Source organism: Schistocerca nitens, chromosome 9 (genome assembly GCF_023898315.1).
Source record: "Schistocerca nitens isolate TAMUIC-IGC-003100 chromosome 9, iqSchNite1.1, whole genome shotgun sequence".
Classification (NCBI taxonomy): domain Eukaryota; kingdom Metazoa; phylum Arthropoda; class Insecta; order Orthoptera; family Acrididae; genus Schistocerca; species Schistocerca nitens.
The window spans coordinates 367,741,625-367,755,272 of record NC_064622.1 but is presented as its reverse complement, the minus strand read 5'-3'; the positions used below and the strand labels follow the sequence as shown (position 1 = coordinate 367,755,272).

At 44.3% G+C, this 13,648-nt stretch overlaps 1 protein-coding gene across 2 annotated transcripts in view; it reads right to left on the bottom strand.

Annotated features, from left to right (window-relative positions):
* Positions 1–13,648, bottom strand: part of LOC126203313 (fatty acyl-CoA reductase 1-like) — a 278,046-nt gene that overhangs the window by 66,558 nt on the left and 197,840 nt on the right. For both annotated transcript variants that reach the window (XM_049937580.1, XM_049937579.1), the window contains one exon: positions 10,437–10,673. In XM_049937580.1, the coding sequence (XP_049793537.1) occupies positions 10,437–10,658 (222 nt within the window). In that variant the 5' untranslated portion in view covers positions 10,659–10,673. The remainder of the gene's footprint in view (positions 1–10,436; positions 10,674–13,648) is intronic.

Genomic DNA, 13,648 nt, shown 5'->3' with positions numbered 1-13,648 from the left:
GCTTCTGTCACGAGCATCTATGGAAAGTGGTTGGACAGAGACTCCACAGGTAGATAACAAGCTGGTGGGCACCCACACTTCATCACAGAACATGAAGGTTGGATATTTGCCCTCTTCGTAAAGCTGGGTAGACGACGATCTGGTAACAGAATATAGTGCTGGTGTTTCAGAGCATACAGTTCAGTGCACTTTATTGAACATGGGTCCTCCACAGCAGACGATCCCTACGGATTGGCAAGTTGACCGAACGACACAGTTACTTGCTGTTGCAACGAGCATGGGGCTACTGTGAACGTGAACGCGTTATGCAGGTCTTGGAGTCATTCACGTCCATTTAGAAAGTATTTACCGAGGTTAACGAAGGCGATGTTGGCCTGATGTACTCGACGATGCCCTTTAGCTACACAGTCTAGTTGATCGTCCTAAGAAATACCAAATTAAGATCAGCCTGAAGATGCCTAAATAAGGTGAAAGCGCGTAGTTGATAAATAAATAAAAAAAACTAAAATTGCAACCAAGACTGTTTTCTACTAATACTATTAAACATTCGTTTGCTCAGTCATGCCATAGATGGATTGGAAGAATTTCCAAAGTTTTCTCTCTGATTATGTACTAAAATGTGTAACACTAACTAATTTTTGGGTCTTGATAACTGATACAAGCTGTTATACAGTAATTATAAGGGAACATACAATTTCTTTCTGTCAGCACCTATATTTTTATTTACTTCTTGCTCCCGTCACATTTTCAAATATCTGATTATCCAGATTTGAAGAATCCTAGAGACTGACAAATGATGTATGAAATACTGCTTTCATTGCCTGATGATTGTGACGATTCTTATGTAAAGGAGGGACGAACGGCTGCTGATGAGCTAACTAATTTGGTCTGATCTGTTGAAGGTACTAATATTCAACCATTGAACAAAATTGTGGTTTTTATTTTGTAAAATTGAAAGATCCTACAGATTTCACACTGAGAGGACGCGTTGCACGGAAACTGTGTGACGTCATATGACAGCCAAATAATTCTATTCGTCCTGCCATCGACAATTTTTTCTGCGTAAAACTCCAATAAAGACGCGCCTCAAAAGAGGAACTTTTTCCTGTGAAGCGATAGCGGAAAACAGAAAGCAACTGCGAAAAATGGCGAGAGGAAATGAAAAACTGAAGAGATATGAATTTAAATATGAGACTAAAAGTCGGCAACAGTATGAACGCGTAGTGCATAAGAAAAACTACGGATATTGAAGGGAGGACAAGGCGCACTTGTTACAAAAACTGGTGTTGGCGCGTTTCAAGGGCGCTTTACACAATTTACAGGATGTGCATGATAGTGACCTACTAAGTCATGCACATCAAATTGCGCGCGACATAGGTTACAGAAATTTCAAGGGAAGCAGTGGATGGCTGCATCCTGATTTAGGTTTTCCGTGATTTACCTAAATCACCTGAGGCAAATGCCGGGATGGTTCCTTTGAAAGGGCACGGCCGACTTCCTTCCCCATCCTTCCCTATCCGATGAGACCGATGATCTCGTAGCTTGGTCCCCCCCCCCCCCCCCAAAAAAAAATCATCCCAACCCACCCACAATGTAAGATATCGCAATTTCAAACAAAGAGTCAACTTGACGATGCACAGCAAATTACGGAATCGGCCCGATAATTTGTAAATGAGATAAACAAACGTATCACATCGTTCAATAAGGAGTTTGTTTTCAACTCCGACCAATATGGATTTAAAGAGAAAATGCATATGAAAGGAACCCTGCAAATTGTAGGTACCAAGAGAGTTGTATCAAGATCAATTAACATCAGTGCCTTAACTCATTCGTATACAATTAGGCTGACTGTTAATCTGGATGGTAAATTGGCTGTAAAGTTATTTATTGTGCGGCGAGAAGTTGGAGGTGCTCTGCCCCCTACTCTATTCTTCCTCGTGTGCGTGATATAGTAATGGCAGTAGGGAATATTTACGTCACAGTTAGAGAGCGTGGGAAAAATGGACGTAAGAGAACTACAACCATGGTAAGAGCGCTGCTTTTGTTCAATAGCTGGTCAAAATAACTTGCTTTTGCTTGATTCTTGGTCTGCGTATAAAAATCATACTCATTTGAAGCAAACTGTCCTTCCTGAAAAGTGTGATACGTTGCAATTCATACCAGCTGGAACCAATGGACAAATTCAGCCTCTGGATGTTTTTTTTTTTTTTCGAGCATAAAAAACATTATCGCACTTCGTGCAGCTACACCTTAAAGCATAGCCAGTTTCACAATAAGCTCCACGACAGAGTGTTTCGCATTCGTTTGCATACCATCACATTGCAGCAGTTCTCATCACCCCGTTGCACCAATATGATTCTATATGCATTCTTTAATAATGGGTACCTATAAAAAAAAAAGTACTGCGCGGCTTGTAGCTCCCAAGAAGTTCGCCTTCGACCTTGATGGTGCGAACCTTTGTGATCATTGTGGCGCGCCATTTTTCATTCGGTGTTCATCATGCAAGTTAATGGATAGTTTTGAACATTTTCTTGAATGTCGACGATGTCCATTTTGTGAAGTGTAATACATTCATCCCGTAGAAGGTTGATGTCTGTACCTGCCGTACACTAATCTTCTGTCGCCCTTCTGATGCACATGGTGAGTCGTTAGCAGATAATACAGGGTGACACAGAAATACGGGAACATTTCCACAATACAATGAAACTAGTAGTGATGAAGGAAAGAAACTGCAATCATAGTGATTGAAACCTTACAACTTTGCCATTTACGAAACGTCGATGGCATTTACCATTTTTTTTTAAATTACGTCCTTTAGATGTCGTCCTGCTGTTGAGATTGCAACATCTCAGCTGGGATATTGTGAATTGCATCCAGAATTCTCTGTTTTAACTCATCCTGGGTTCTTGGTCGAATCGTGTAGACTTTGCTCTTGAGGTAGCCCCACGAGAAAACATCACAAACGGATAAATCTGGCGATCTAGGGGGCCAGGGAATGTTACTGAATCGTGAGATCACACGGGTGCCAAACAATTTTTGTACATATGCCACTGGTTGCCTTGCAGTGTGTGATGTCTCCCCGTACTGTTGAAACCAGGCTTCTGAACGTTTGGAAAGTTGTTCAATGCAGGTGTAAAGAAAGTTCGTAACATCTTCACTTAACGATTGGCATTGACAGTTATTGTGTTTCTCTGTTCATTTGCGAAAATGTGCGATCCGATAATCCCATGTGATGAAACACCACACCATACTGTCACTTTAATAGCGTGTAAAGGGCGTTCATGAACGTCATTAGGATTTGTGTTTGCCCAGTAACGGTAGTTTTGTTTATTCGCATAACCTGTGAGATGAAAATGTGCCTCACCTGACATCCACAACTTGTTTGGAAATTCACCATCATTCTTTATTTTTGTTATCATTTGTTGACAGAATCCTAATCGTAACCGGTAATCGTTGTCATTCAATTGTTGCACCATTTGTAGTTTGTACGGATGAAATTTTAAATCAAGATGAAGAATTCTGCGAACACTCTGCCGGGACATTCCAACCACGAATTGCTTACGAATTGAACGCCGTGGGATCCGTAAGACAGACTTGCGCACAACATCAATGTTCACTAGAGAACGCACACTTCTTGGTCGTCCTGTTGGTCCACTCTCTTCAATTTTATTAATCCAACATTCTGTCGCGTGTTTCGACGGAACGGCTTCATGACGTCCTAAATTATAAAAACGTCGAAACTCCCTCTGCGCCGCTACCAATCTATGATAGTTTTTATATATCCATGATATATAATATATAATATATATGAAGATCATAAATATAATAGCTGAAAAGTTTTTATAAGGGGATAAAATTTTTGGAGGTGGATTTGTTGCTGGCAGGGTGCCAAAACATTTTTTGATTTCTGTGTGTGGGTGGCAAGGGGGGGAGGGTGAATTAATTCTTTCCCTGAGGGGACCGTTTCTCCTATAACCCCACCGCTTGTTACACGTATGGTGATGGGTGTAATGACAAATAGATAAAGATATGTGCGTCGAGAGTGGGATGGATCCGCAGTGGGAAGTATCCGAGAGTGGCGGTGCATCTACACTCCTGGAAATGGAAAAAAGAACACATTGACACTGGTGTGTCAGACCCACCATACTTGCTCCGGACACTGCGAGAGGGCTGTACAAGGAATGATCACACGCACGGCACAGCGGACACACCAGGAACCACGGTGTTGGCCGTCGAATGGCGCTAGCTGCGCAGCATTTGTGCACCGCCGCCGTCAGTGTCAGCCAGTTTGCCGTGCCATACGGAGCTCCATCGCAGTCTTTAACACTGGTAGCATGCCGCGACAGCGTGGACGTGAACCGTATGTGCAGTTGACGGACTTTGAGCGAGGGCGTATAGTGGGCATGCGGTTGGCCGGGTGGACGTACCGCCGAATTGCTCAACACGTGGGGCGTGAGGTCTCCACAGTACATCGATGTTGTCGCCAGTGGTCGGCGGAAGGTGCACATGCTCGTCGACCTGGGACCGGACCGCAGCGACGCACGGATGCACGCCAAGACCGTAGGATCCTACGCAGTGCCGTAGGGGACCGCACCGCCACTTCCCAGCAAATTAGGGACACTGTTGCTCCTGGGGTATCAGCGAGGACCATTCGTAACCGTCTCCATGAAGCTGGGCTACGGTCCCGCACACCGTTAGGCCGTCTTCCGCTCACGCCCCAACATCGTGCAGCCCGCCTCCAGTGGTGTCGCGACAGGCGTGAATGGAGGGACGAATGGAGACGTGTCGTCTTCAGCGATGAGAGTCGCTTCTGCCTTGGTGCCAATGATGGTCGTATGCGTGTTTGGCGCCGTGCAGGTGAGCGCCACAATCAGGACTGCATACGACCGAGGCACACAGGGCCGACACCCGGCATCATGGTGTGGGGAGCGATCTCCTACACTGGCCGTACACCACTGGTGATCGTCGAGGGGACACTGAATAGTGCACGGTACATCCAAACCGTCATCGAACCCATCGTTCTACCATTCCTAGACCGGCAAGGGAACTTGCTGTTCCAACAGGACAATGCACGTCCGCATGTATCCCGTGCCACCCAACGTGCTCTAGAAGGTGTAAGTCAACTACCCTGGCCAGCAAGATCTCCGAATCTGTCCCCCATTGAGCATGTTTGGCACTGGATGAAGCGTCGTCTCACGCGGTCTGCACGTCCAGCACGAACGCTGGTCCAACTGAGGCGCCAGGTGGAAATGGCATGGCAAGCCGTTCCACAGGACTACATCCAGCATCTCTACGATCGTCTCCATGGGAGAATAGCAGCCTGCATTGCTGCGAAAGGTGGATATACACTGTACTAATGCCGACATTGTGCATGCTCTGTTGCCTGTGTCTATGTGCCTGTGGTTCTGTCAGTGTGATCATGTGATGTATCTGACCCCAGGAATGTGTCAATAAAGTTTCCCCTTCCTGGGACAATGAATTCACGGTGTTCTTATTTCAATTTCCAGGAGTGTATAATAGGAATTATCCCAGAGTGTGGGTAATGCATCCTATACTTTAATGACACGTTGTGTCATATTGCACGTGACAAATGCCATTTTACGTGACATGATCGCATTTGTCATGTTATACGACATCACTGTCGTTACTTCAGTTGACATGATGCATTTAATTACGTGACATGGGTACTAATACTCAGTGGCGGCCCGTGAGTGTATGTTCTGGGTGTTCACAAATTTTTAGATTCAGAAAAATTTTGCGAGTTTGACATTAATAGCATCTGCTGTAAAATACTCATGCATATCAATAAGTCTATGCAACTACAGCCGCTGCCAGTAATAATCACAACAGAAATAATGATAATAATAATAAGATGTATAACTTATCTGGCAAAAGCGAGAATTGTTTTCTGCAATTTTGTTGTTTTGTACATAATTAAGTACAGTTTATGACATCAACGAAATAACGCCTAAGTTTTAGCAACCCTCCATTTCGCATTTTTGTGTAAGTGGGAGTTCTCGTGTTTTTCCATTTTTTTCGGACAAATGTACAATACCCCTACTCTACACTCTACCCTATTTCCGGGCTGAAAATCAGTATTTTTACGCTGCATTAACACAAGAACTTCTGCTAACTGTACGCTTCCTTCTTAAATGTCAGCTTGTAGTCACGCTTATGTGATTCCGTCACTGTTTCAATCACAGGATCTGTTCTCCGAGGCCCTAGTTCCTTTGCGGCTAACTTTTCCTGATGATTTACTTTCCTGTTCACAAGATGAGATTTTCACTCTGCAGTGGAGTGTGCGCTGATATGAAACTTCGTGACAGAGTAAAGCCGTGTGCCGGACCGACACTCGAACTCGGGACTTTTGCCTTTCGCGGGTAAGTGCTCTACTGACTGATAAACCGAAGCACCACTCACGACCCGCGTCGGCCGCAGTGGCCGAGGGGTTCTAGGCGCTTCCGTCTGGAACCGCGCGACAGCTACGGTCGGAGGTTCGAATCCTGCCTCGGGCATGGATGTGTGTGATGTCCTTAGGTTGGTTAGGTTTAAGTAGTTCTAAGTTCTAGGGGACTGACGATTTCAGATGTTAAGTCCCATAGTGCTCAGAGCCATTTGAACCATTTTCACTGCTCGCCCTCACAACTTGAATTGTCTGTTGGCATTTAAAACAGATTCAACATAGTTCATGTTTACACTGTACACGAAATCCGGGCCGGCCGCGGTGGTCTCGCGGTTAAGGCGCTCAGTCCGGAACAGCGCGACTGCTACGGTCGCAGGTTCGAATCCTGCCTCGGGCATGGATGTGTGTGATGTCCTTAGGTTAGTTAGGTTTAAGTAGTTCTAAGTTCTAGGGGACTTATGACCACAGATGTTGAGTCCCATAGTGCTCAGAGCCATCTGAACCAACGAAATCCGATTCCTGCACAGCAAATAACCAACTCCAAACACAAAGTGCCGTTTGTGAAAATAATTAAACTCAAGCAGTAATGTCTATTAACATGGTCACTTGATTAGATTACAAATGAGGCGCTGAGATTCATAAGATCCAAAAGCACGCCGCCGTCGATCCCACATTTAAGTGAATACCAGAGAAGACAATGGTACAGCTTTTCGTAAATTTTTGTATATACGGTGTGGCTCTACAGTACAGACAAACCTGACACACCATAATATCAACAGATTTCAGAAGCGTGAATAAATGCTTCAGTCTGCCAATCGACGGTGATGTGCTTATGATTCTCTGAGCGCCTCAAATGGATTATTTAATATACTATAACTCATTCAGAAACCCACGAAATAGGTTTACTGTCACTACAGCTTTAGCATATAGTAACGTCCGATCTAATTTTACTACAATACAGTGAGTCAATTGGCTAAAATGGTCCAAATGGCTGTGGGCTCTATGGGACTTAACATCTGAGGTCATCAGTCCCCTAGAACTTAGAACTACTTAAACCTAACTAACCTAAGGACATCACATACATCCGTGCCCGAGGCAGGATTCGAACCTGTGATCGTAGCAGTCGCGCGCTTCCAGACTGAAGCGCCTAGAACTGCTCGGCCACAAGGGGCCGGCACAATGAGTCAATTAGCATATCTAAGGGTTGTGCAATCAACTAGCAGGATTTATGCAGAGCGAACAGCGATAAAAGTCTGCTGCAGTGTGCTACCACCTAGTGGTACTGATGTAAACTTCTGGCTGAGTGACAAGGGTTAGTTGTGCACATCACGAACCGTGCATGTTGTTTATCAAATCCGCATGGATTTGGCCCATAAGGCAATTACGTCACGTGAGTTGCGTATGCGCAAAAGCTGCTTAAAGCGTGCACGACTGAAGGTGTGCTCGCGACCCTGATGCCGAGTTTCTTGCAGTCTAGATGTTCAGTAGCGAGGTATATGTTGCCGTATCTTTCAGACTGCAGCAGCTATGTTACATTTGATGGTATTCAAAGAAAAATAAGCAGTAAATCCACAAGGTGTCGAAAGTTAGGATGTTCACATAAAATGTTTTGATTTAAATGTGTTTGAAGCTTCCAGATGAGTCGAAAGTCTAGTTTTCTACTTTTGCATCCCTAACTCTGCCGAGGACATACTCGCATTTTTTGTGCTATGAGAGGAGACATTTTTATTCTGATTCCAACTTTTGCTCATCTATAATTCTGACATTAGAACAGCCGGCCGGAGTGGCCGTGCGGTTCTAGGCGCTACAGTCTGGAGCCGCGTGACCGCTACGGTCGCTGGTTCGAATCCTGCCTCGGGCATGAATGCGTGTGATGTCCTTAGGTTAGTTAGGTTTAAGTAGTTCCAAGTTATAGGGGACTGATGACCACAGCAGTTAAGTCCCATAGTGCTCACAGCCATTTGAACCATTTTTTGACATTAGAACGCCACCGCTTGTCGACCGATGCAGATTTTTGTTGACTCGAGCGCCGACTGATCCGGTATAGGGTTTTTTTCTTTTTTTTTTTAAGTGTGTGAATTCCTAAGGGGTCAAACTGCTGAGGTCATCAGTCCCTAGACTTACACTTACACACTACTTAAACAAACTTATGCTAAGAACAACACACGCACACACACACACACAAGCTCGAGGGAGTACTCGAACATCCTGCGGGAGTGGCCGCGCAATCCGTGACATAGCGCCTCTAACCGCACGGCTATGTTTCTATTTCTTTTCTTATTGTCTTTCGAAGCATGTTGCTTATTTGTGGCAACGGATGCGCTTTTCACAATACAACAGGACGACCATTAATTACATGTATTTATCTACCTTGTTATAAAATTTTAACTAGAAGCGTCATGTGATTCCGGCCTCATGTCGTGTAGACCATTCGCCGGGTGCAAGCCTTTCGATTTGAAGCCACTTGGTTGACTTGGGCGTTGATGGGGATGAAATGATGATGGTTAGGAAAACATAACACCCAGTCCCTGAGCAGAGAAAATCTCTGACTCAGCCGGGAGTCGAACCCAGGCCCTTAGGATTGACATTCTGTCTACTTCCCCTAACTCTGTGTTAAGAAAGAAGCGTTTTTCATTCTGGTCAGAATTATGGCACAAATTTTCTGGCGGGATAAATTTCTGGGGTTGATGTTTCGCAAGTGTGCTTTTTTCATTACAAGGGAACCTCTCCATCGCGCCCCCCTCACATTTAGTTATAAGTTGGCACAGTGGATAGGCCTTTAAAAACTGAACACAGATCAATCGAAAAAAACAGGAAGAAGTTGTGTGGAACTATGAAAAAAATAAGCAAAATATACAAACTGAGTAGTCCATTTGCAAGATAGGCAACATCAAGGATAGCGTGAGCTCAGGAGCGCCGTGCTCCCGTGGTTAGCGTGAGCAGCTGCGAAACGAGCGGACCTTGGTTCAAGACTTCCCTCGAGTGAAAAGTTTATTTTTTTATTTTCAGACAATTATCAAAGTTCAGGCACTCACACATAATCAACTTCGCTCTCTAAAATTCCTGGACATGTTCAGGTTTGCTTGGACATATGCAGGATTTGACGGTCTACACACGGAAAAATTTGAAAACGGTAAAAACATGTTTTCACAGAGCACAGGGAAAACTGTGCGACTGTGAAACTGTTGCATTCATTTGTTGCAGTTTATGTGACAAACTCTTATGTTTTCATCACTTTATTGGGAGTGATTATCACATCCACAAGAAAACCTAAATCGGGAAAGGTAGAAGAATCTTTTTACCCATTCACCAAGTGTACAATTTAGGTGGGTCGACGACATATTCCTGTAATGGGACGCACATGCCGTCACCAATGTCGTATAGGATATATCAGACGTGTTTTCCTGTGGAGAAATCGGTTGACCTATGACCTTGCGATCAAATGTTTTCGGTTCCCATTGGAGAGGCACGTCCTTTCGTCTACTAATCGCACGGTTTTGCGGTGCGGTCGCAAAACACAGACACTAAACTTATTACAGTGAACAGAGACGTCAGTGAACGAACGGACAGATCATAACTTTGCGAAAATAAAGAAAGTAAAATTTTCACTCGAGGGAAGACTTGAACCAAGGATAGCTCGTTCCGCAGCTACTAACGGTAACCACGGGACCACGGCGCTCCTGAGGCCACATTATCCTTGATGTTGCCTATCTTGCTCATGGACTACTCAATTTGTATATTTTGCTTATTTTTTTCATAGTTCCACACAACTTCTTCCTGTTTTTTCGATTGATCTGTGTTCAGTTTTTCAAGGCCTATCCACTGTGCCAACTTATAACTAAATCTGAGGGGGGTGCGTTGGGGAGGTTCCCTTGTTAGAATATAGCGTCATGTTGACGATGGTCTCTTGTTAGCGCAGAGAAACAAAACGCACGTGCCTTTGAGAGAACAAGTCAGCGGATGACACTAGAGCCGTTTTTGGAAGTACAGGTTTCCTAGCGGCAGTAGTTCAAGCTCGCTGGCGGTAGCTCACCACGCTGGAGGCGTAGGCGTCGGCCCTCTTGCGCGGGTCGAGGCCGCGCTTGTGGCGCACCAGCAGGTAGACGGTGCCGACGCCCGGGCACGAGCGCAGCAGCTTCTCGACGGTGGCCTTGCCCAGGAAGCCGGTGGCGCCGGTCACGAGCACGCCGCGGCCCGCGTACCAGTCGCCCACGCGCCCCGCCGGCGTCCGCCGGTCCTCGCCCGCGACGCACATCGGCCCCTCAGCTGCCTGCAACCCACACACGGCGCCGCTGCTGGAGTCTTAGGGCAATGCAGTTCATCCCCGAAAGAAGTGGTTCACAAAAGGCTCGTTCGACCGCTTCCTGAGTAATGCTCATCAGTCTGGGATCCTTAACGGGAGACGGTGGCAGAAATCACGAAAAAACCACAAAATTTTTATCTGCTTATTTGGAAGTAGGTGCAATTGAAATTATCATCCCAAAGTTTTACTTTGAAATTCGATATACAAGTGGCATAAGAAGATTAAAACTGTAAACAGTGTAATGTGTCATGCCTACTTTTCAATGTACCCAGTGGATGAAAAATTTTGTTGCTCAATTTTTCCTGTGAACCTGGAATACATAAATTTAGAAGGCTGTGATGCTTTTGTATACAACACTCAGTGCTGCATAGAAGGCTGTGGAGCCGTTTTGTGGTCCAAGCAGTGTGGTATAGAAGGCTGTGGAGCTTTGCAAACAAGTTTTTTGATGAAACTTCCTGGCAGATTAAAACTGTGTGCTGGACCGAGACTCGAACTCGTGACCTTTGCCTTTCGTAGGCAAGTGCTCTACCAACTGAGCTACCTGTGCACGACTCACGCCCCGTCCTCGCAGCTTTAATTCCGCCAGTACCTCGTCTCCTACCTTCCAAACTTCACAGAAGCTCTCCTGCGAACCTAGTTTTTTGAAGAACTAAGTTTTTTGATGTTTAGTGGAATTTGAGTGAAGTTGTATTAACTGTGTCATTCTTTCTGCAAGGTTGAATATATTGGCCATTTCTTACAATACCTAGGTGTGAAAGCACTCCGTCTTCAGGCCACAAGTGGCCCATCGGGACCATCCGACCGCCGTGTCATCCTCAGATGAGGATGCGGATAGGAGGGGCGTGTGGTCAGCACACCGCTCTCCCGGTCGTTACGATGGTTTTCTTTGACCGGAGCCGCTACTATTCGGTCGAGTAGCTCCTCAATTGGCATCACGAGGCTGAGTGCGCCCCGAAAAATGGCAACAGCACATGGCGGCCTGGATGGTGAAGGTGTAGTAAGGTATTTAAAAAATATAGTTAGTACCATATTTTCAATAAAGCTAAAACCTGACATTGAGGTTAGAGTTGGGCTGTCAGCTGCAAACATTAGCTTGCCTCCAAGTGCATCTAAACTAAAACTTGGGAAGGCTATTGTGTCAGAAGAACCAAATCATGAGTAATATGGCTCTCAGTATTCTGGATCTGGAATTGGTGGCTGAGGCATTTATAACAGCCTCAAAGTGCTATTTTTGTGGAGGAAATGTGAATTTTGTGGATGATGAAAAAAGGTTTGGTTTGCACATCGCATGTTTTATGTCAAAACTGCGATGCTGAGACATCGAAGGCCAGTATTAGAATGTATGAAGTGAATATGAGAGTCGCTTATGGATTAAGAGTTTAGGGACTGGACGAGATGGTGGAAACCATTTATGTGGTATTATGAACATGCCTGGTCCTCCCATAAAATTTATTGCAATGAACACCACTCTCCTCAATGCAGTTGCAGAAGTAAGTGGAGACAGTATGAGACTACTACTCCCTCAATGCAGTTGTAGAAGTAAGTGGAGACTGAATGAAACTGGCAGTCCATGGGACAATTCAAGAAAATTGTGATGCAACTAATATCAAATATATAGCAGTTTTCTGTGACAGTTCCTGCATGAAGACCAGTCTTACCTCACTGCCAACAGTCATTAGTGTCAACACTGGAGAAATAGTAGACTTACAAGTGATGTCTAAATATAATGATGCAGGTAAAGAAATAAAATGGCAAGAAGCTCACAAAGCTGATTGTAGCAAGAATTATATAGCCTCCAGTGCAGGATAGAAGCTGCTGGTATGAAACTCATTTTCAATAGGTATTTGCGGAAGTATGGAGTAAGATACACACATTATTTACGAGATGGGAGTTCAGTGCTTTCAAAAATATAGTTGAAAATCAGTCCTATAGAAAGGACTGCACTATTGAAAAACTGGAGTGCTTAGGCCATATTCAGAAGCGGATGAGTGTATGACTCAGAAGACTTGTCGCAGGTAATAAAGGCAAACTATTAGAGGATGGGGAGACACTGGGAGGTAAAAACAGACTAACAAAGATTGGATAGTATGAGGAAGGCAAAATGGGCAAATGATTGTAGCAAGAATTATATAGCCTCCAGTGCAGGATAGAAGCTGCTGGTATGAAACTCATTTTCAATAGGTATTTGCGGAAGTATGGAGTAAGATACACACATTATTTACGAGATGGGAGTTCAGTGCTTTCAAAAATATAGTTGAAAATCAGTCCTATAGAAAGGACTGCACTATTGAAAAACTGGAGTGCTTAGGCCATATTCAGAAGCGGATGAGTGTATGACTCAGAAGACTTGTCGCAGGTAATAAAGGCAAATAATTTTATATTTTATATTATAGTCATTATAATAAAGGCAAAATAATTTCATTATTTGTCGACAGACACTGCACCTTAACGTGGCCTATGTTTTAATTAATGGCACAAATTTCTGATAAGCAAGGAAATTGGGGAATCTCACAACAATAAAAATAACCTTCCTGGTGACGTTGCGATGAGCTTTAAAACAACTTTTTGAGCACTGGCTTCACAGGAACTGCTAGAAAAATGTCAGCATAGCAAAATCGACAGGAATTAACAGGCTTTGAAAACGGAATGGTAGTTGAAGCAAGAGACTCGGGATATTCCATTTCGAAAAACGTTGGGGAATTCAACATCCGAGATCTACAGTCTCAAGAGTGTGCCGAGGATAGGAAATTTCAGGCATTACCTCGCAATGGTGTGACACCTACAGCGCCTCTCGGTGTTGAAAAAACAAAAATAGCTCCCAAATTAGCTCCTACGTCCTTAAAATATCAATTCACAAAATGACCCAAGTATAATAAAAACAAATAGAGGGAAATATCTAGTATAGAAAGCAAAAGAAAAGAAAAGAAAAATTTAATTATAAA